Genomic DNA, 23,746 nt, shown 5'->3' with positions numbered 1-23,746 from the left:
ACCGTATTGAAACCTCTGTTCAGACGCAATGGTAGAGATGCTTCTCCTGGCTGAATGTATGCCTTTAATTGGAGTTGAACAGGTGTCCGCTCGTATCCACGGTGTGTTTGCTTTTTCCTCCCGGCCGGTGTGCACCACCCTCGGCCTTATCCGGAGTCCGTGTGCGGTTGATGGAGGGATTTTTCTCACCTCCACAGGGACTGTGTTCAGCTGGCCGGCTGATGAACTCGGTCTGCAGTGTGCTGTGACCGGAGATGCTGACAGACGCGTTTCTCCGCCTATTAGTGAATATCGGCGGCTTCCTCAGTGTCATAAACTTTCTCCACTAACTTCTCCTCATTAAATACCCATTACATAGGTATGTCCATGTGCATTCAATTAGTTGATTATTCCTTTTCTCCCCAGACACATGTCCTATCTTAATTTCATTAAATATTCCTTTCCATATTACCTGGGAAGCACTTTATATATACATATATAAAAGCATAATATGCAATTCAAATATTTAAAAAGACACATATAAAAACGATTTTTTAGAATACACTATTTTGTATTGCCAATATCACATGTATTGCTACACAGCTATAATAATTACATTCTTTTGCATTTATATTTTTTCATTTCTTTCCTTTTGTATTTATATAAATAAATGATTTTAATTATTATTATTTAGTTAGCATGAAAAAATAATAATGCATTTGTTTCTTCATTTAAAAAACTCCACTGATTTTGTTAGTATTTATAAAGAATTCCTATCAATTATCAAAATCTCATAAACAATATATATCTCTCCACCATTGTTTATTTATTTATTTAGGTCTATACTTATTCAATAAATATTATACTAGGTCTTCTAGTTCTAATGTATCCTAGGAGTCCCACATGTACATATTCCTTAGTTTGTATATATACACACACATGTGCATAAGTGAACATATAAACACATGTGTGTGCATTTATTAGTGGACAGATTCCTTGTCCTCTCTATACTCCATTTAGTTCAACCGTGTCATTCAGGCCTAGGGGAACCATGGTGTCCAAAAGAAAAATCCAGTAGGCCTCACGCCTACGGAGCCTGTTAAAACGATCACCTCCTCTACTTGTAGTTTTAATGTGTTCAATACCTATCATGGTCATGTTCTCCCATCTTGCCTTTTGACACTGTATCACATGATCTGACAGGGGATGTTTGGCTCCTCTGATGATATTCCTCCTATGCTCCATAAATCTTATATGCAGGGTTCTTGTAGTCCGCCCCACATATTGTTTTCCACATTGACAGGAAATTAAATATATAACAAATGTAGAGGTACAATTAATGAAATCTTTAATGGGATATATTTCCCCTGTTGTATGGGATTTATAATTAACACTTTTTTTAGGTATATTAACACAGGACTGACAGTTAGCTTTGCCGCACTTATGATATCCTATTGGTCGTACGGGGAGCCATGTATTCTGTATTTTGGAAGTAGATGTCCTTTCCTTAACAAAATGGCTGGGTACTAATTTTTTACGCAAATTGTCAGCCTTCCTAAAGATCATAGATCCTTTCGGATTTATAAGTGGCTTCAATACATCATCCAAGAGTAACAACGAAGTATTTTTCCTTATTACTTGACTGATTTTGTGTGCACAACTGTTATATTGTGTAATGAATGCCATGCTTCTATCATTCTTATTACCTATTGCATGACCTTTTTCTTTCTTGTTCTTAAGTACAAGTAATTGTTCTCTTTGCATTTTTTCGGCTTCTAAAAATGCTTTTTCTAATAAATCTTGAGGGTAACCTTGTTTAGAAAATGATTCCATAAGTGTAGTAGCTTGCATTCTATAGGTAGTAATGGAGGTGCAATTGCGTCTTAGACGTACAAATTGACCCCTGGGGATATTGTCCTTCCAACACTGTTTATGGGAACTTTGGTAATTAAGATATTTATTATGATCTACTTCTTTATTAAATGTTTTTGTAACCAGTTTTTCCTGCTCAATTGTCAGCTCTATATCAAGAAAACTAATGTTGCTTTTACTAAAATTAAACGTGAATTTTAATCCATACTCATTGTTATTTAAACTATTTGTGAACAATTGTAGTGAATCTAATGTGCCACCCCAAACAATAAACAAATCATCTATATACCGGCCATAGTAGATCAGATCCGCCCCGAGTCCACTACCCCACACATGTTCCTCCTCAAACTTACCCATGTATAGGTTTGCGAGACTCGGAGCGAATCTGGCCCCCATGGCCGCACCCCGTGTCTGCAAATAATAATGAGTGTCAAACATAAAATAATTATGTGATAAAATAAATGTAATTGCTTTTAAAATAAAGACACGTAGAGAGTCCACAAGATCACTTTGTTTTAAATAATACTCAACCGCAGATATTCCTTTGTCGTGTGGTATGTTCGAGTATAATGCCTCGACATCACAAGTTAGTAAATAATAATTGTTTTTCCACACAATCGTGTTAATAACATTCAAAAAATGTTGTGTGTCTTTTATGTGTGATCTAAGACCCTCCACGTGTCCCTGCAAATAGTGATCAACAAAAAAGGACAAATTATTAGTGAGTGATCCCACCCCCGAAATTATAGGTCGACCCGGTGGATTAATAAGTGACTTATGAATTTTAGGTAACACATAAAAAGTGGGTGTGATGGGGTGTGCACAAAATAAAAAGTTTTGAGTTTCTCTTGATATAGAGCCCTCCTCATATGCAAAGTCTGATAATTCATTAAGTTGTTTTTGGAATAGGACGGTGGGGTTTGAATCTATGCTCTGATAGAAATGCCCATCTCGTAGCTGTCTATAACACTCTGAGGTGTAATCCTCCGTGTTTATGATTACAACCCCACCGCCCTTATCTGCAGATTTTATTATAATTGATGTGTCCCCTTGTAATGTTTTTAGGGCTTTTCGTTCCCCAGGGGTCAAGTTATCCCAATATTTGCACTCCTCCGATTTTTCACAGATGTCCCTAAAGTTGGCCAGTGTGGCTTTATAAAAGCTATCCACATATGGCCCCTTGTAAGCTAAAGGGTAAAAATCTGTTTTCTTTTTAAATAAATGATTCTTTACATCATAGATAGGAATCTTACTTTCTATTATGGGTCTCTCTGTGGCTCCTTCCTGCTCCAGATATTCGAGGATCTCCAACGCATTAGAATCATCCTCATCCAATATTATGGGCATTTCATCATTTTTGCTATTTTTTAAAGCTTTGAGGGCAAAATACCTTTTCCTACTTAATGTACGGATGTACCGATTTAGATCAACAAAAAGCTGGAACAGGTTAGGTTTGGCCACAGGAGCATAATTTAATCCCTTTTCAAGTAAATTCTTCTCTTCCTCTGTTAAAACTCTCTTGTTTGACACTCATTATTATTTGCAGACACGGGGTGCGGCCATGGGGGCCAGATTCGCTCCGAGTCTCGCAAACCTATACATGGGTAAGTTTGAGGAGGAACATGTGTGGGGTAGTGGACTCGGGGCGGATCTGATCTACTATGGCCGGTATATAGATGATTTGTTTATTGTTTGGGGTGGCACATTAGATTCACTACAATTGTTCACAAATAGTTTAAATAACAATGAGTATGGATTAAAATTCACGTTTAATTTTAGTAAAAGCAACATTAGTTTTCTTGATATAGAGCTGACAATTGAGCAGGAAAAACTGGTTACAAAAACATTTAATAAAGAAGTAGATCATAATAAATATCTTAATTACCAAAGTTCCCATAAACAGTGTTGGAAGGACAATATCCCCAGGGGTCAATTTGTACGTCTAAGACGCAATTGCACCTCCATTACTACCTATAGAATGCAAGCTACTACACTTATGGAATCATTTTCTAAACAAGGTTACCCTCAAGATTTATTAGAAAAAGCATTTTTAGAAGCCGAAAAAATGCAAAGAGAACAATTACTTGTACTTAAGAACAAGAAAGAAAAAGGTCATGCAATAGGTAATAAGAATGATAGAAGCATGGCATTCATTACACAATATAACAGTTGTGCACACAAAATCAGTCAAGTAATAAGGAAAAATACTTCGTTGTTACTCTTGGATGATGTATTGAAGCCACTTATAAATCCGAAAGGATCTATGATCTTTAGGAAGGCTGACAATTTGCGTAAAAAATTAGTACCCAGCCATTTTGTTAAGGAAAGGACATCTACTTCCAAAATACAGAATACATGGCTCCCCGTACGACCAATAGGATATCATAAGTGCGGCAAAGCTAACTGTCAGTCCTGTGTTAATATACCTAAAAAAAGTGTTAATTATAAATCCCATACAACAGGGGAAATATATCCCATTAAAGATTTCATTAATTGTACCTCTACATTTGTTATATATTTAATTTCCTGTCAATGTGGAAAACAATATGTGGGGCGGACTACAAGAACCCTGCATATAAGATTTATGGAGCATAGGAGGAATATCATCAGAGGAGCCAAACATCCCCTGTCAGATCATGTGATACAGTGTCAAAAGGCAAGATGGGAGAACATGACCATGATAGGTATTGAACACATTAAAACTACAAGTAGAGGAGGTGATCGTTTTAACAGGCTCCGTAGGCGTGAGGCCTACTGGATTTTTCTTTTGGACACCATGGTTCCCCTAGGCCTGAATGACACGGTTGAACTAAATGGAGTATAGAGAGGACAAGGAATCTGTCCACTAATAAATGCACACACATGTGTTTATATGTTCACTTATGCACATGTGTGTGTATATATACAAACTAAGGAATATGTACATGTGGGACTCCTAGGATACATTAGAACTAGAAGACCTAGTATAATATTTATTGAATAAGTATAGACCTAAATAAATAAATAAACAATGGTGGAGAGATATATATTGTTTATGAGATTTTGATAATTGATAGGAATTCTTTATAAATACTAACAAAATCAGTGGAGTTTTTTAAATGAAGAAACAAATGCATTATTATTTTTTCATGCTAACTAAATAATAATAATTAAAATCATTTATTTATATAAATACAAAAGGAAAGAAATGAAAAAATATAAATGCAAAAGAATGTAATTATTATAGCTGTGTAGCAATACATGTGATATTGGCAATACAAAATAGTGTATTCTAAAAAATCGTTTTTATATGTGTCTTTTTAAATATTTGAATTGCATATTATGCTTTTATATATGTATATATAAAGTGCTTCCCAGGTAATATGGAAAGGAATATTTAATGAAATTAAGATAGGACATGTGTCTGGGGAGAAAAGGAATAATCAACTAATTGAATGCACATGGACATACCAATGTAATGGGTATTTAATGAGGAGAAGTTAGTGGAGAAAGTTTATGACACTGAGGAAGCCGCCGATATTCACTAATAGGCGGAGAAACGCGTCTGTCAGCATCTCCGGTCACAGCACACTGCAGACCGAGTTCATCAGCCGGCCAGCTGAACACAGTCCCTGTGGAGGTGAGAAAAATCCCTCCATCAACCGCACACGGACTCCGGATAAGGCCGAGGGTGGTGCACACCGGCCGGGAGGAAAAAGCAAACACACCGTGGATACGAGCGGACACCTGTTCAACTCCAATTAAAGGCATACATTCAGCCAGGAGAAGCATCTCTACCATTGCGTCTGAACAGAGGTTTCAATACGGTACTTTTCAATTATACACTGTGGTACAGTGACCATATTCATATCAGCTTTCTTTCATAAACTGCTATTAATATCCGTTATAAATCAACAACAGGACTGTCTAATTTATTCTTCATATACGCACTCCATTAATTTGGAACGCACGGACATAAGCATTGCCTAATATTGTTACAAAGACACACGATTACCATCTGCCTGAGCATAATAGTAACAAAATATCTGAGGATAAGAAGAGGATCCTCGGGCTAATATATTATGTGCATTGTTATAAACTTAGATATAGTATAAATTAGAGTCATCATACTCACAATATGCAGATGAAAAGTTATGTCTAGAATATTATTAATTTTATTGTAATATTTTATTATTTTTCTTGTGTATTGCCGGCCGGCACTGAATACATTTAATGTGCTTTTAGTAAAAATTGAAATGAATGAAAAATAAAATCCACATCAGATGTGATTAGCGCTTTCTCATTTTTTGATCTTCTTGTTCTACTTCAGGGGTGAAATACCAATTACCCCTGAGAGAGCTGCTTACACACCTGTATAATCATAGCGCCAGGAGTTTTTCTTTTTCTTAGGCTGCAGTTAGTATTAGGCTGGGGTTAGGATGAGACTGCAGTTAGGCTGTAGTTAGGTTTAGGCTGTGGTTAGGATTAGGCTCTGGTTAGGATTAGGCTGTGGTTAGGTTTAGGCTGTGGTTAGTTTAGGCTGTGGTTAGGATTAGGCTGTGGTTAGGCTGTTGTTAGGAGTAGGCTGTGGTTAGGATTAGGCTGGGGTTAGACTGTGGTTAGGATTAGGCTGCGGTTAGGCTGTCATTAGGATTAGGCTGTGGTTAGGTTTAGGCTGTGGTTAGGTGTAGGCTACGGTTAGGTTTAGGCTGTGGTTAGGATTAGGCTGTGGCTAGGTTTAGGTTGTGGTTAGGATTAGGCTGTGGTTAGGTTTAGCCTGAGGTTAGTATTAGGCTGTGGTTAGGATTAGTCTGTGGTTAGGATTAGCCCACAGTTAGGATTAGACTGTGGTTAGGTTTAGCCTGCAGTTAGGATTAGGCTGTGGTTAGGCTGCAGTTAGGATTAGGCTGTGGTTAGGATTAGGATGTGGTTAGGATTAGGCTGTTAGGTTTAGGCTGCAGTTAGGATTAGACTGTGGTAAAACTGGGGTTAGGATTAGGCTGCAGTTAGGATTAGGCTGGGGTTAGTCTGTGGTTAGCATTAGGATGTGGTTAGGATTAGGCTGTGGTTAGGTTTAGGCTGCAGTTAGGATTAGGCTGTCGTTAGGATTAGGCTGGGGTTAGGCTGCAGTTAAGATTAGCCTGGAGTTAGGCTGTGGTTAGGATTAGGCTGGGGTTAGGCTGCAGTTAGGATTAGGCTGGAGTTAGGCTGTGGTTAGGATTAGGATGTGGTTAGGATTAGGCTGTGGTTAGGTTTAGGCTGCAGTTAGGATTAGACTGTGATTAGGCTGGGGTTAGGCTGCAGTTAGGATTAGGCTGTGGTTAGGATTAGGCTGTGGTTAGGTTTAGGCTGCAGTTAGGATTAGACTGTGGTTAGGCTGCAGTTAGGATTAGGCTGGGTTTAGGCTGCAGTTAGGATTAGGCTGTGGTTAGGATTAGGCTGTGGTTAGGCTGCAGTTAGGATTAGGCTGGAGTTAGGCTGTGGTTAGGATTAGGCTGTGGTTAGGATTAGGCTGTGGATAGGATTAGGCTGGGGTTAGGCTGCAGTTAGGATTAGGCTGGAGTTAGGCTGTGGTTAGGATTAGGCTGTGGTTAGGATTAGGCTGGGGTTAGGCTGCAGTTAGGATTAAGCTGGAGTTAGGCTGTGGTTAGGATTAGGCTGGGGTTAGGATTAGGCTGGGGTTAGGCTGCAGTTAGGATTAGGCTGAGGTTAGGCTGCAGTTAGGATTAGGCTGGGGTTAGGCTGTGGTTAGGCATGATGAGTGAAGAATAAATTGTTTTTCATAATGAATATGCCCCTTTGTCACTACAATTCATTTACTGCCAATTGTTTGTCTCCTGGGGTTTTGCAGTCCATTATTAACATTGTTTTGTTGTAATTTCAGTCTAGCTACCCTGCATTGATTTGCCAAAAGCCCTTTGAAAAGCTGGATATGTCCTCATGCGCCTGACCGTGCTAAGTATCCAGTAATGCTTTGGCAGCACTGTTGCAGGGAAAGCAAGCGATAGTAATATGAAAGGGACAACAGCTGGTTTGGAAAAGTATCACAGACAACAGCCATAGATTTCTAACAAAATTGTCTATCTACAATTATCTGTTTCTGGCGTCATTTGCTCTGTAAACAATGGATCTCGCCCAGTGATAAATGGTGGCTGTAACATTCCGGCACAGTATATTGAGTTGTTATCATGGAAAGAAGACGTTTCATCGCGCTGAACACATTAGGACAGAAGTAGAAGAGTTGAATCAGGATCTATAGGGTTTGCTTGGCTCTAGGGACACACATATCTTTATGGCAATTGGATTGTTTGTGTTTGTCCTTTCCTACCACTGTGTTACTGTAATCCTGTATTGTGTTCTGTGTAAAACATCGGTACCACCTAAATGTTATACAGTACAGAGACAGCAAGGTAATACTGTCTACTTTGATTTATATAACAGGGAAAAAGAAAGTGATATAGTAGATTTGTGGATGGAATAGAACTGCGGAGGCTCAAAAGGTGGGAAGATGGAATTACTGTAGCGCTTAATATAACGTTAATATAAATGGATTGATGTGATTTGCAATGTGTCTGACACAGGAAGAGGAAAACAGGTGAGTACAATAACTGTGATAATAATAACCATGGGCCTGATTCATACGAGGACCTAGGATGCAGCATCAGACCACCTGCAACATTATCAGCCGGCTGCGTAACCCGCGGGGCCAAATACCGCCAACTTCACCAAACCTGTTTTAGGAATTCAGCACCATGCAATTTGTCAAGACAATACAATCTCTAAGATATATATATATATACTGTGTATATATATATATATATATATATATATATATATTCCCAATGGCCCTCATTCCGAGTTGATCGCTCGGTAATTTTCATCGCATCGCAGTGAAATTCCGCTTAGTACGCATGCGCAATATTCGCACTGCGACTGCGCCAAGTAATTTAACAATGAAGATAGTATTTTTACTCACGGCTTTTTCTTCGCTCCGGCGATCGTAGTGTGATTGACAGGAAATGGGTGTTACTGGGCGGAAACACGGCGTTTTATGGGCGTGTGGATCAAAACGCTACCGTTTCCGGAAAAAACGCAGGAGTGGTCGGAGAAACGGAGGAGTGTCTGGGCGAACGCTGGGTGTGTTTGTGACGTCAAACCAGGAACGACAAGCACTGAACTGATCGCAGATGCCGAGTAAGTCTGAAGCTACTCAGAAACTGCTACGAGGTGTTTAATCGCAATATTGCGAATACATCGTTCGCAATTTTAAGAAGCTAAGATTCACTCCCAGTAGGCGGCGGCTTAGCGTGTGTAACTCTGCTAAAATCGCCTTGCGAGCGATCAACTCGGAATGAGGGCCAATGTACGATGCTGCTTGAAAAAGGGTAATAAACACGAAACGTTGCTATGACAAGCCGTTGTTGGTGAACTTGTGTATAGAAAAGTCCGCTGAGTGCTGTACATTGGGAATGAATGGATGAACTGTCTGCAATGTGCACTGCGGCCATATACTGAAGGAGAGAGAGTGCCTGCTATTCGTATGTATGTATATACTGTGTATGTATGTATATATATATATATATATATATTACTAAACAGCTGTTTTTACACCATGAATTGCCGCATAAACATCAGTTCTTTAGGTCCGGTGGCAAATCTGCGGAAAGTCCAGACAGTTGGCGGTTAGTACAACAGACGATTAGCAAATAACTCCTTGCGTTTTATTTACAGCAGTCCAAAAGAGCTCTTTTGTGACGTCACAGCACTACACCTGATTTACAAAAGTCTTCTTGAATATGTGTCCCAATTCCGTTGTCTTCACCGCCTGATGGGAGAAATCGGATGGATTGGCCAAGCCTTATTAAGAAGATGTATTACCAGCTAATATTAAATCCTAAAACATCCCCATCCCAGAGTCCCCACGTGCTGCCCTATGAGGCCATTTGATTCTGAATCAGTGCAGGCTCGTAGCTTTGTGACTTGCTAATGTTCCTTTCTTAGGGGGACATTTACTAAGCAGTGATAAGAGCGGATAAGTCAGCCAGTGGAGAAGTTGCCCATGGCAACCAATCAGCACTAAAGTTGATGGAGAAACTTTTTCACTGGCTCACTTCTCCGCTCTTATCACTGCTTAGTAAATGTCCCCCCCTCACCGAGCTGGTCGTCAGGACCGTGCTAATTGCCTGTCCACTTGCTCCCTGTGCTAGTTGTCAGGACCATACGCCCCCTCTGGTAGTTGTCAGAACCACTCACACCCGTTGCTAATTACGAGGACTTATTACAGCATTTTGGGATTTGATGATGAGGCTGATCCTTAATACATTCCATCCTTAATTCCTACTGTGAGCGAGCAACTTTCACACAGCGACTTAATGAGCATTATGTCTTCATGTACGTCAAAGAAGACTGTAGCGTGAATCCCCTGACACTCCCTATAACGCTGTAATCAACCAGCCCACTATTTACTGCAATATTTTCTACTGAGATGACTAGAGAATTGCTCGGCAATGGGGAAAGTGTCATTGAAAGAAATGAAAAAAAAAGCTTCTCATAAACTCCTCTACCTCATAACGCAAAGGGCAATTGGGAACATAATAGCCCAGTACAGTGTGTGCCCTTGTACCAATCGCTGCCGCCCCACAAGGAGGTAGATCTCTGCAAACAAAGGTTCATTTTATTTTTGTCTCCGCAGATTTACAACATTAAGGGGGACATTTACTAAGCAGTGATAAGAGCGGAGAAGTGAGCCAGTGAAGAAGTTGCTCCATCGACCAATCAGCTGCTCTGTATAATTTTATAGTATGTAAATTATAGATGTTATTTCAGTGCTGATTGGTTGCCATGGGCACTTCTCCACTGGCTCACTTCTTCGCTCTTATCACTGCTTATCACTTGGAGCCCCCCTCACTCTTATGGGTATATTTACTAAAGTGCGGGTTCTTAGAAGTGGAGAAGTTGCCCATAGCTGCCAATCAGATTATACTTATCATTTATCTAGCACCTTCTAGAAGATAAAAGTCAGAAGTCTGAGTAGTTGCTATGGGCAACATCCCTACATTTGAAAACCCGCACTATAGTAAACAAACCCCTTATTCCTGCTTGTTTTCTGTTCCTCAACCTACTGATGCCTGGGCAGACAAGCCTGGCTACAGACACAATTCGGATCTCCATGATAGACATGGGAAACTTATGTAGGCCACGATTATCAAACTGCAACAAACATCACGTCATCTTGGTTCTAGACATATAGGACCGTATAAAATTATTATGAAATTAAACCAGTTCCAGTTCGATTATAAGTGTCATAGAGCATTCCTGGATCATCACTGTTCCTTACTCAAACCTGTATGTCACTCGATATCTTCTAGAAGTAGGTCTTCACTGTTGGTTGATAGATAATTTGAATATGTTGTCAAGAAGTTCTTCAAGTGTTTTGGGGTTGTTTCCACTGGTTTGGACGGTTTCGGATCTTGGGGGTGCTCCAGTGATCTTCATGCAGAAGGGCTAAAAGGGAATCAAGTATTTCCTGGAGATGCCCCAACAGGGGGGTCCCTCAACTGCTCCACAAGGGTGGGATACTATTAGTCTTGATCCATTCCACCATGATCTTTCATGATTGCTTAGTTGCTAATGCAACCTCTGAGTAACCAAATGGACAGAACAGTGGGATCATATGTACATGCTGCAGCGGATCCTGCAAAGGGAGCTCAGTTTGGAAGTAGCCTCCTGATTGGATCCTTGCTCTTTGTAAGGGAGTCAATTGTCTCTTTGGTGGTTAGAACTGCAGCCTATTTCATAGACAGCAGTCTGTTACTGTGGTCGGTCACCATGGACTCTAGAATATTGGGCCTAATTCTGAGTTGATCGCAGCAGCAAGTTTGTTAGCAATTGGGCAAATCCATGTGCACTGCAGGGGGGGAGGGGCAGATAGAACACACCACACCCAAATCTAACTCTCTCTGCACATATTATATCTGCCCCCCCCCCCCCCCCCTGCAGTGCACATGGTTTTGCCCAACTGCTGACAAATTTGCTGCTGCGATCAACTCAGAATTTGGCCCATTAACCGCAACGTCTGCCGTCACCTGTATTTTGTACGTGAAAATAGACTCGTGCAACTAGACTAGACACATATGTGTGTGGAGCACATTGTTGGCGTTTTGTAGAGGCACAGAAATTAGCATGGGTTCCATATGAGGATAAGAGGGCTAATTCAGACCTGATTGCTGCTGTGCGTTTTCGCACAGTGGGCGATCAGGTCTAAACTGTGCATGCGCTATCGCCGCAGTGTGCCGGTGCATGCCAGAGATGTGATCGGCATCTCTGGTCAGCGGTCGCCTCTGTTGGATTGACAGGCAGAGGCGTTTGCTGGGCGGGAGGGGGCGGGCCGGTGGCGTAGGGCCACTGTTTTGGGGGCGTGGTCTGGGCAACACAGGCGTACCCGGACCGTGCGGGGGGCGGGCTGCAGCGGCAGTGTGACATTACATGCAGCCGCTGCAACCCAGAGAGCGACAGGTATCTCCCTGTCAGCGCGCAGGAACTGCGCTGGTAGGGAGCTACTCTTCAGGTACAAAAGAATCACTGCCGTACAATGCTTTCGTACCTGTGTGGCGGGGGGAGGGCCAGACATGCGGGGTGGACTAGCCCTGTGCTGAGTGTCCCCCCGCATGTCAGGGTGGCTGATCGTAGCCGTGCATAATATTGCACGGCTACGATCAGGTCTGAATTAGGCCCGATTAGATGCCTGGGTCCTGTGTAACCTGTTCTCTAATAAGAGCATTTGGGTCTAGACTCGCAGTGATGGGGAACCTTTGGAACTCTAGCTGTTGTTAAACTACACATCCCAGCATACCCTGTTACAGTTTTGCTATTTGGCCACTCTAAAACTGAAGCAGGGCATGCTGGGATGTGTAGTTCAACAACAGCTGGAGTGCCAAAGGTTCCCCATCACTGGTCTAGAGAGAGACCTCCTGAGTCCGGTCCCAGTGTGTAAGTAGTACAGAGACTGCTGCATTTGTACATGTAACAAGATAAATTATAGATTTTATTTTTCTATGTGTATTTTAAGGTTGTTTACATTGTCTTTGTCCCACTACAAGAAAACTTTATAAAATAGTTGACTATCAATTAGGTGGAGCTATAAACAGGACCCAGTCATTGTTCAACTATTACAGTAGTTTAAATCTAATATACACCATTGGTTTACATTTAATATACACAATCCATACCTCTCAACATGACCCATTCTAGGAGGGACAAAATGCTCTCTACCTGGACTTCCTTCTTAATTTATGATTGCAATCACCCCTGTTGAACTACCTTTCTTATCAATTAAATAGTTCAATACAGGTGACGCCAATCATATATTAAGAGGGAAGTCCAGGTAGAGAGCATTTTGTCCCTCCTGGAATGGGTCACTTGGGAGGTATGCACAATCTAATATACCCCCCTGTCTTAAGTGACCCGGTTCCCTCAAGGCTTAATCTGGCCCTGATATCAAACATGCATGAGCAGTGGGATACAGCATAGGCAATGAATCCCACTGCTAGTGCAAGGGGACAGACCCTAGACAGAGAGGAGTAGGACATGCTGGGAATGGAATGCAGGGGAGGGAAAGGGCGAGATGAGTGTAAGGCGGGATGGGATAGAGCGGGGGGGGGGGAGCTGAACAGAGAGCGGGGAGGTGTTGCACAGAACGTGGGTTGGGAAAGGGCAGAGCAGCGGGAAGAAAGGGAGCAGGGCAGGACAGAGCGGAGCAGAAGACGGTGGGAGGCGGTTCAGGACAGAGTGAGGTTGGATGGGGCGGTGTAGACTGACTATATACGTATATAATGTACATATTGATTCAGACATGCATGTAAGGTTGTCTTGCTGATGGATCGTGGCATCTCCCCCTGCAGCAGACTGGGAGTGACTGCCTGTGTCTACGAGAGAGCTAGCCAGTTGGAAGGGTGGAAGTGTAGACACAACTGGTACACGTAGGACTCTGTGTCGCCCATTGTCAGAGCATGTGTTAGGTCAGGTGATAGCTGTGATTGCAAACAGTTGCATACAGAGAATATAGAATCTGTGCCCCCCCCCCCCCCCCTCCCATCTCTGACCATTAGAAGCTGCTCAGGGTGACGCGTCTGCTGTGTGTTACTGGCATCAAGTGGATTGAGCGACAGGAGATGAACCTATAGATGGAAGCGGCGTTCCTTTCACATTCACTATTCTCATACATTGCTGGTTATTATCCTAAGCAAACACCTTCCATGGCTGGATGAGTCAGACCCTGCAGATATTACTCATGTCCTGGAGCACGTCTCCTGATGTCCTCTGTACGCTCTTAGCGCACTCTGCATGTATTCCATCTCTGTATTACAGCAGTGAGGGCTCCACCAGCACAAGATCCGCACTCAGGCTGGTAACAGGGATTGTACAGGGACAGATAATGTAACCTTTATAGTAGCCTGGGGGGTGGCCAGAAGGCTGTTGTACGCAGGGGTATATGAAAGATCCGCATAGCTACAACTAGAGACTCATGATATTTTATATAGATAGATAGATAGATAGATAGATAGATAGATAGATAGATAGATAGATAGATAGATAGATAGATAGATAGATAGATAGAAAGTTTGCGTGATTTGGGTGGGGTTTGGGCAGACTTGGGACGGAACTATTTGGCAACAGTGCTGGGTGGTGTGAATGCTGGGTGGTGTGAATGCTGGGTGGTGTGAGTGCTGGGTGGTGTGAGTGCTGGGTGGTGTGAGTGCTGGGTGGTGTGAATGCTGGGTGGTGTGAGTGCTGGGTGGTGTGAATGTTGGGTGGTGTGAATGTTGGGTGGTGTGAGTGCTGGGTGGTGTGAGTGCTGGGTGGTGTGAGTGCTGGGTGATGTGAGTGCTGGGTGGTGTGAGTGCTGGGTGGTGTGAGTGCTGGGTGGTGTGAGTGCTGGGTGATGTGAGTGCTGGGTGGTGTGAATGCTGGGTGATGTTGGTGCTGGGTGATGTTGGTGCTGGGTGGTGTGAGTGCTGGGTGGTGTGAGTGCTGGGTGGTGTGAATGCTGGGTGGTGTGAATGCTGGGTGGAGTGACTGCTGAGTGGTGTGAGTGCTGGGTGGTGTGAATGCTGGGTGGTGTGAGTGCTGGGTGGTGTGAGTGCTGGGTGGTGTGAATGCTGGGTGGTGTGAATGCTGGGTGGTGTGAGTGCTGGGTGGTGTGAGTGCTGGGTGGTGTGAATGCTGGGTGGTGTGAATGCTGGGTGGTGTGAGTGCTGGGTGGTGTGAATGCTGGGTGATGTTAGTGCTGGGTGGTGTGAGTGCAGGGTGGTGTGAATGCTGGGTGATGCTAGTGATGGGTGGTGTGAGTGCAGGGTGGTGTGAGTGCTGGGTGGTGTGAGTGCTGGGTAGTGTGACTGCTGGGTGATGTGAGTGCTGGGTGATGTGGTTCCTGGGTGGTGTGAGTGCAGGGTGGTGTGAGTGCAGGGTGGTGCGAGTGCAGGGTGGTGCGAGTGCAGGGTGATGCGAGTGCTGGGTGATGCGAGTGCTGGGTGGTGCGAGTGCTGGGTGGTGCGAGTGCTGGGTGGTGTGAGTGCTGGGTGGTGTGAGTGCTGGGTGGTGTGAATGCTGGTGATGTTAGTGCTGGGTGGTGTGAGTGCAGGGTGGTGTGAATGCTGGGTGATGTTAGTGCAGGGTGGTGTGAGTGCTGGGTGGTGTGAGTGCTGGGTGGTGTAAATGCTGGGTGGTGTGAATGCTGGGTGGAGTGACTGCTGAGTGGTGTGAATGCTGGGTGGTGTGAGTGCTGGGTGGTGTGAGTGCTGGGTGGTGTGAGTGCTGGGTGGTGTGAATGCTGGGTGGTGTGAATGCTGGGTGGTGTGAGTGCTGGGTGGTCTGAATGCTGGGTGATGTTAGTGCTGGGTGGTGTGAGTGCAGGGTGGTGTGAATGCTGGGTGATGTTAGTGATGGGTGGTGTGAGTGCAGGGTGGTGTGAGTGCTGGGTGGTGTGAGTGCTGGGTAGTGTGACTGCTGGGTGATGTGAGTGCTGGGTGATGTGGTTCCTGGGTGGTGTGAGTGCTGTGTGGTGTGAGTGCAGGGTGGTGCGAGTGCAGGGTGGTGCGAGTGCAGGGTGGTGCGAGTGCAGGGTGATGCGAGTGCTGGGTGGTGCGAGTGCTGGGTGGTGCGAGTGCTGGGTGGTGTGAGTGCTGGGTGGTGTGAGTGCTGGGTGGTGTGAATGCTGGGTGATGTTAGTGCAGGGTGGTGTGAGTGCTGGGTGGTGTGAGTGCAGGGTGGTGTGAGTGCTGGGTGGTGTGAGTGCTGGGTGGTGTGAATGCTGGGTGATGTTAGTGCTGGGTGGTGTGAGTGCAGGGTGGTGTGAATGCTGGGTGATGTTAGTGCAGGGTGATGTGAGTGCAGGGTGGTGTGAATGCTGGGTGATGTTAGTGCTGGGTGGTGTGAGTGCAGGGTGGTGTGAGTGCAGGGTGGTGTGAATGCTGGGTGGTGTGAATGCTGGGTGGTGTGAATGCTGGGTGATGTTAGTGCAGGGTGGTGTGAGTGCTGGGTGGTGTGAGTGCTGGGTGGTGTGAGTGCTGGGTGGTGTGAGTGCTGGGTGGTGTGAGTGCTGGGTGGTGTGAATGCTGGGTGGTGTGAGTGCTGGGTGGTGTGAGTGCAGGGTGGTGTGAGTGCTGGGTGGTGTGAATGCTGGGTGATGTTAGTGCTGGGTGGTGTGAGTGCAGGGTGGTGTGAATGCTGGGTGATGTTAGTGCAGGGTGGTGTGAGTGCTGGGTGGTGTGAGTGCTGGGTGGTGTGAGTGCTGGGTGGTGTGAGTGCTGGGTGATGTTAGTGCTGGGTGATGTTAGTGCTGGGTGGTGTGAGTGCAGGGTGGTGTGAATGCTGGGTGATGTTAGTGCAGGGTGGTGTGAGTGCAGGGTGGTGTGAATGCTGGGTGATGCTAGTGCTGGGTGGTGTGAGTGCAGGGTGGTGTGAGTGCAGGGTGGTGTGAGTGCTGGGTGGTGTGACTGCTGGGTGATGTGAGTGCTGGGTGATGTGGTTCCTGGGTGGTGTGAGTGCTGTGTGGTGTGAGTGCTGGGCGATGCGAGTGCTGGGTGATGCGAGTGCTGGGTGATGCGAGTGCTGGGTGGTGCGAGTGCTGGGTGGTGCGAGTGCTGGGTGGTGCGAGTGCTGGGTGGTGCGAGTGCTGAGTGGTGTGAGTGCTGGGTGGTGTGAGTGCTGGGTGGTGGGAGTGCAGGGTGGTGTGAGTGCTGGGTGGTGTGAGTGCTGGGTGGTGCGAGTGCTGGGTGGTGCGAGTGCTGGGTGGTGCGAGTGCTGGGTGGTGCGAGTGCAGGGTGGTGTGAGTGCTGAGTGGTGTGAGTGCTGGGTGGTGTGAGTGCTGGGTGGTGTGAGTGCAGGGTGGTGTGAGTGCTGGGTGGTGTGAGTGCTGGGTGGTGCGAGTGCTGGGTGGTGCGAGTGCTGGGTGGTGCGAGTGCTGGGTGGTGCGAGTGCTGGGTGGTGTGAGTGCAGGGTGGTGTGAGTGCTGAGTGGTGTGAGTGCTGGGTGGTGTGAGTGCTGGGTGGTGTGAGTGCTGGGTGGTGTGAGTGCAGGGTGGTGTGAGTGCTGGGTGGTGTGAGTGCTGGGTGAAGTGAGTCCTGGGTGGACTCGTGCATTTTTTTTTTTTTTACTGTTTTAGACACATTTACACAGAGAAGCCCTGCACAGATCTCAGTGATCCGCACATGGGCCCTCATTCCGAGTTGTTCGCTCGGTATTTTTCATCGCATCGCAGTGAAAATCCGCTTAGTACGCATGCGCAATGTTCGCACTGCGACTGCGCCAAGTAACTTTACTATGATGAAAGTATTTTTACTCACGGCTTTTTCTTCGCTCCGGCGATCGTAATGTGATTGACAGGAAATGGGTGTTACTGGGCGGAAACACGGCGTTTCAGGGGCGTGTGGCTGAAAACGCTACCGTTTCCGGAAAAAACGCAGGAGTGGCCGGGGAAACGGTGGGAGTGCCTGGGCGAACGCTGGGTGTGTTTGTGACGTCAACCAGGAACGACAAGCACTGAACTGATCGCACAGGCAGAGTAAGTCTGGAGCTACTCTGAAACTGCTAAGTAGTTAGTAATCGCAATATTGCGAATACATCGGTCGCAATTTTAAGAAGCTAAGATTCACTCCCAGTAGGCGGCGGCTTAGCGTGTGTAACTCTGCTAAATTCGCCTTGCGACCGATCAACTCGGAATGAGGGCCATGATTCAGCCAAAGCAGTTCTATTTTAAAGTTCTATTTCTGTACGAACTCCATCCTTTTGTGGCAGTGTATGGCTATTGTTGGCAGAGACTGAGAATACGAATACTTGGTAAATTCTTCTATGAAGTGTACGTGAAAATCCAACCGAATTTGGCTGATGGTCTATTTGTCGGTACATGTGTTGTTGGTCGTGTATCTCAATACGAATTGGTCAAACTCTGCTGTGTTTGGTGTTTAGTAAATTACCGAGAGACATTTTCGGCCGAAAATGCAATCTCGAATGGAACCGGGAGCTTAGTACATTTCTCTAAAACATTTATACAATTATACATACACTGTACTCGCCGGCTTTCGCTCAGGGTACAATGTGTTCCAGCGTTATTGCGATATGATCACTAGTAAGCTACATACAGCGCTGCCATTACCAATACGCCACCATTGCATCCTGCACATGAGCAGGTAATTACAGAGTACACATTGTGTATCTACAGCAGGTCTGTAGGTATTAATGCTTTTATAAGGAAATTCACAGCATACATTTACATTTATATAGAAAAAGTGTAAAAGAGGAACTTCTGAACATCTCTGATAATGTCGCACAAGGCTGTGGAGAACCATTGCGTATGGTACACCTGAAATCCTTCTGGAGAATACTGTAGGTATGCTCAGAGACATCGGAGTGTCATGGCGGAATACTTTGTCTGGTCACATGGGAGCTGCGGCCCGCTGTCAGCCATCTTTGGGTGCAATCAGATCTCATGGTCTCTCTGGGAAGCCCAAGATCAGGATTTTAGGGTGTTTCTGTAAGCCAGGGTAGTGGATCTCTCCAGATGCTTTTCCAGGATGAGATCTAGATCCTCCGAGGCTTTGTCCAGCTTGTCAGCCAGGTGGAAGGTGGTCTGGAGCAGGTGATCCATCATGAGGAAGTTCTTTTGCAGCCTAAGTAAGAAGTAGAGAGATCAGGGGTAAGAGATACGGTTACTTACAGTAAGAAAACACACTGTCTCGGCTTTGGATCCCCACCACAGGTCAGAGTCACGGCCAGGAGGCACAGGTGAGCCCTTCCTCAGGACTCAGGTGGTAGGCCATTGTTACAGCTCTGGCCACAGGATATAAAAGGACATTAATATTAAAGGCAAACCCCACTGGTTATGTTTTAATATTATAATGCCCTTTTTGTGGGCCACTAGCACAGAAGTATACCGAGGCTTCAGTCTGGCCACTCTGGGAGAGACGGTTCCCGGGCGTCTTTCTCGCTGAAACTGCGCACCTTATTTGCATAAATAAACAGCTGGGAGCTACAGACCTACAATGCTGGATTACGCTGACCAGTGTGATGTGCGACTCTCGCCAAGTGGCGCTGTGGTTTATACACGACTTTGTACATGTATAAAACCAAATTCCTACGCAGGTAATGTCACAGCCCGCCGTCTCCAGTGCACTCTGGTATTTCGCAACTAAATGTAAAGAAAGATACGGTACGCCACTGGCGCTGTATGGCGTATAGGGGTGTGGTTCATAGTATCAACCACACTATTGGTCGAAAGTAACTAAGTCGACACCCAAAATAGGTTGAAACAAGCATTAGGTCGACATGACAAAGGTCGACATGAGGTTTTGGGGGGGGGGTTGTGTTGTTTTCTTCTTACAGTGACCGGGAACCCCAATTAGTGCACCGTGTCCCCTCGCATGGCTTCTAGGTGCCTCGCTGCGCTCGACACAGGTTACCATTCCCAATTGTACTCCACGTGGATCGTAAAGTATGAAAAAGTAAAAAAAAAATGTAAAAAATTGTGCAAACCTCATGTCGACCTTTTGTCACGTCGAACTAGTGCATGTTGACCTAATGACTGTCGACATAGAGACCGGATACCGGCATGTAGACACTAGCTGGATGAGGACACACGTGTAGAAATGTAACCTTATCATACGTATGTGACATCATTAACACGTAGCGTGTAAAAGTTTCCATTTGAAAGAATTTGACGTTACTCACATGAAACCTCATGGTCTGTGCATCGCACCATTACATGTCTAGTATACGTTTCACACGGCACTAGGTAGAATTATAACTGGTGGAAATACAACAGGACTCAAAGGCAACAGGGACCCGCATAGGGCTTCACTCCACATGCACTGGAATACTCAGAAAAGTGCACCTTCAGCTTCGGTAGAGTAGAGCGGCGCTTTTATGTCTTCCTCCAAATGGGAGTGCCCTGATTGGTCAGCTCCTGCGCTCATACCAAAGTGCTACCATTCATTCCTATGCAGCGCCCACTAGTGACCTGTCTTTTGCAACTGGACCTGATTAGAGGCAGTCATGCGTCATCTCTTATAGGGGGTAATTCTGAGTTGATCGCAGCAGCAAGTTTGTTAGCAATTGGGCAAAACCATGTGCACTGCAGGGGGGGCAGATATAACATGTGCAGAGAGAGTTAGATTTGGGTGGGTTATTTTGTTTCTGTGCAGGGTAAATACTGGCTGCTTTATTTTTACACTGCAATTTAGATTTCAGTTTGAACACACCCCACCCAAATCTAACTCTCTCTGCATATGTTACATCTGCCCCACCTGCAGTGCACATGGGCCCTCATTCCGAGTTGTTCGCTCGTTATTTTACTTCACATCGGAGCGATTTTCCGCAAACTGCGCATGCGCAATGTTCGCACTGCGGCTGCGCCAACTAAATTTGCTAAGAAGTTTGGTATTTTACTCACGGCATTACGAGGTTTTTTCTTCGTTCTGCTGATCGTAATGTGATTGACAGGAAGTGGGTGTTCCTGGGCGGAAACAGGCCGTTTTATGGGAGTGTTTGGAAAAACGCTGACGTTTCGGGGAAAAATGCGGGAGTGGCTGGAGAAACGGGGGAGTGTCTGGGCGAACGCTGGGTGTGTTTGTGACGTCAAACCAGGAACGACAAGCACTGAAATGATCGCAGATGCCGAGTAAGTCTGGAGCTACTCAGAAACTGCTAAGAAGTGTCTATTCGCAATTCTGCTAATCTTTAGTTCGCAATTTTGATAAGCTAAGATTCACTCCCAGTAGGCGGCGGCTTAGCGTGTGCAAAGCTGCTAAAAGCAGCTTGCGAGCGAACAACTCGGAATGACCCCCAGTGTTGGCCTATGATTTTGCCCCTAGAGCGGTTAATAATCTGGAAAATGTCTCGGGGAAGCTGAGGACCAGTCACTGTATACAGTATACCCACAGAGCGGCATCTTGCAGAATGGAGCCCCGCCATGAAATGATTTCATTGCAGAACACAATTGAGCCCCCTCAGAATAAGCAAAGAGCGGGTGCTTTGTGGAAAACAGCCCATCTCTGCCACGTTCTGTACAGTGTGCTGCAGGAAGAGTGTCGCCTACAAAGTGCTGCAAGAGCCTGTTCATCTCCTGCAACAAGATATTAATGGAACGTCGGCAGTAACGCAACACTCTCATCTGAAGCAAATGTTCTGCAAGTAATTCATTACATTTCACGCTCAGTCTACCTCATCTGTGTCACCCCTGTCTGTCTGCCCCTCCCCTTTACAATGTAAGCTCTCACGAGCAGGGCCCTCTTCCCTCATGTGCTTATCCTTTTCTTACTTTAATAATCCTCAACTGCCCAAATCATGCAGTTTTCGGCCACCTGATACTTATGTCTATGTCGTCTACTGACGTAGTTATGCTTAGTTACCCTGTACTTGTCCTATATTGTCTTCTACTGTAAGTCACTGTTGTCCTGTTTTGATTATGTGCATATGTACTCTGTAATTGGGCGCTGCGGAACCCTTGTGGCGCCATATAAATAGAAGATAAAAATAAAATAATAGGCCATTGGAATTTCACATGCTATAGAATAAAATAAAATGTTGTTTAAGGAACATAGGGGGTAATTCCAAGTTGATCGCAGCAGGATTTTTGATAGCAATTGGGCAAAACCATGTGCACTGCAGGGGAGGCAGATATAACATGTGCAGAGAGACTCTTTCTGAAAGAGTTAGATTTGGGTGGGTTATTTTATTTCTGTGCAGGGTAAATACTGGCTGCTTTATTTTTACACTGCAAATTAGATTGCAGATTGAACACACACCACCCAAATCTAACTCTCTCTGCACATGTTATATCTGCCTCCCCTGCAGTGCACATGGTTTTGCCTAATTGCTATCAAAAATCCTGCTGCGATCAACTTGGAATTACCCCCATACATAGTAATGTCTTTGGTAAGGTCAACAGTCCAGAAATAACAGAGTTAAGTGCAATCTAATGAGAACCCCCCCATTCACTGATACTCTGCTGTACTGTGCAACCCTGCAGTATTATTCTACAAACTGTAAATCCACAGTGCGGGCAGTCTTACATCTCACATCAGCCAACATCACTGCACATGTGGGTACAGGAAAGCATTGGAAGTACTGTATTGTCCAGTCTGCACCAGTCCTGGGAGTAGTTTGGGAGGTGGTTGATAGATAGACAGTCAAAAGGTCGAGATGGTTAAAAAGGTCGGCAGGGTCAAAAGGTGGACATATGGTCGACATTTTTTTTTTTTTGGGGGGGGGGGGTTCACATTTTACAACTTTTGCTACATTTACTATCCATGTCACAAACTAGTACTATTAGTTACCTTGTGACGAGCCGGCGAGGGGACGCATTTCAACAAATTGGGGTAAAGTGTCTAAAATGACAAAATAACACCCACATTTGTTTGTGTGTGTCGACCTGTTGTCTGCCGACCTAATGACTGTCTACCTTTTTAATGTCTATCTTCTGTATCACAGCCAGTAGTTCAGCAGATTAGGGTTCTGTATGCGCATGACTGTGTCCCCCCCCCCCCCCCTCTTTTTCACCCCCAGATCGCTCTGACTTCTCTAGTGGCTGTGAATAGCGTCCTCACTGCACGATGCTGCAATTGGTGGGGGAAGTGGCATGATGGCACAAATTGCGTTGTTATTACTACTGCATAACTTTGCTGGGCGAGGTGACCTAAATATGGTAAAGGTTTGGAGCGGCTGCATTTACAGGTTTGCTCAGAAAAAGGACTTGTCTTGCCATATCCTATATTATTATGCTACGCATTTTGTACTTTCCAGATGCAATTTGCAGAAAACGCACATTTCTATATGTAATTCAAGCAAAATAATTAAAAAACCTTCAAATGCGCACAAAAGTGCCACAAGTAATAAAGACAGGCCCAATGTGCCCTCACTCTCAGAACTGATTTCCCATGGCAGGATAAGGAAGTGGGGGTGCGCCTTTAAATGCGCTGTGAGAATAAATTGGCGCTGTGGCGCACATTAGAAGCGGAGGAGATCCGCGCAATGTGCTTTTCACCAATCTCTCATAATTATTTTTTTCTCAAAACATTGGCCCTCATTCCGAGTTGATCGGTCGCAAGGCGAATTTAGCAGAGTTACACACGCTAAGCCGCCGCCTACTGGGAGTGTATCTTAGCATCTAAAATTGCGACCGATGTATTCGCAATATTGCGATCACAAACTACTTAGCAGTTTTAGAGTAGCTCCACACTTACTCTGCCTGTGCGATCAGTTCAGTGCTTGTCGTTCCTGGTTTGACGTCACAAACACACCCAGCGTTCGCCCAACCACTCCCCCGTTTCTCCGGCCACTCCTGCGTTTTTTCCGGAAACGGTAGCGTTTTCAGCCACACGCCCATAAAACGCTGTGTTTCCGCCCAGTAACACCCATTTCCTGT

At 45.0% G+C, this 23,746-nt stretch overlaps 1 protein-coding gene across 1 annotated transcript in view; it reads right to left on the bottom strand.

The window, feature by feature from the left end:
- Nucleotides 1–18,553: 18,553 nt before the first annotated feature.
- Nucleotides 18,554–23,746, bottom strand: part of LOC134908846 (uncharacterized) — a 121,912-nt gene continuing 116,719 nt past the window's right edge. Inside the window, exon 3 of the mRNA XM_063915026.1 lies at nucleotides 18,554–18,995. Coding sequence (XP_063771096.1) covers nucleotides 18,839–18,995 — 157 coding nt within the window. The 3' untranslated portion in view covers nucleotides 18,554–18,838. The remainder of the gene's footprint in view (nucleotides 18,996–23,746) is intronic.

This window comes from Pseudophryne corroboree, chromosome 4, assembly GCF_028390025.1.
Source record: "Pseudophryne corroboree isolate aPseCor3 chromosome 4, aPseCor3.hap2, whole genome shotgun sequence".
Classification (NCBI taxonomy): Eukaryota; Metazoa; Chordata; class Amphibia; order Anura; family Myobatrachidae; genus Pseudophryne; species Pseudophryne corroboree.
This window is presented reverse-complemented; position numbering and strand designations above follow the sequence as displayed.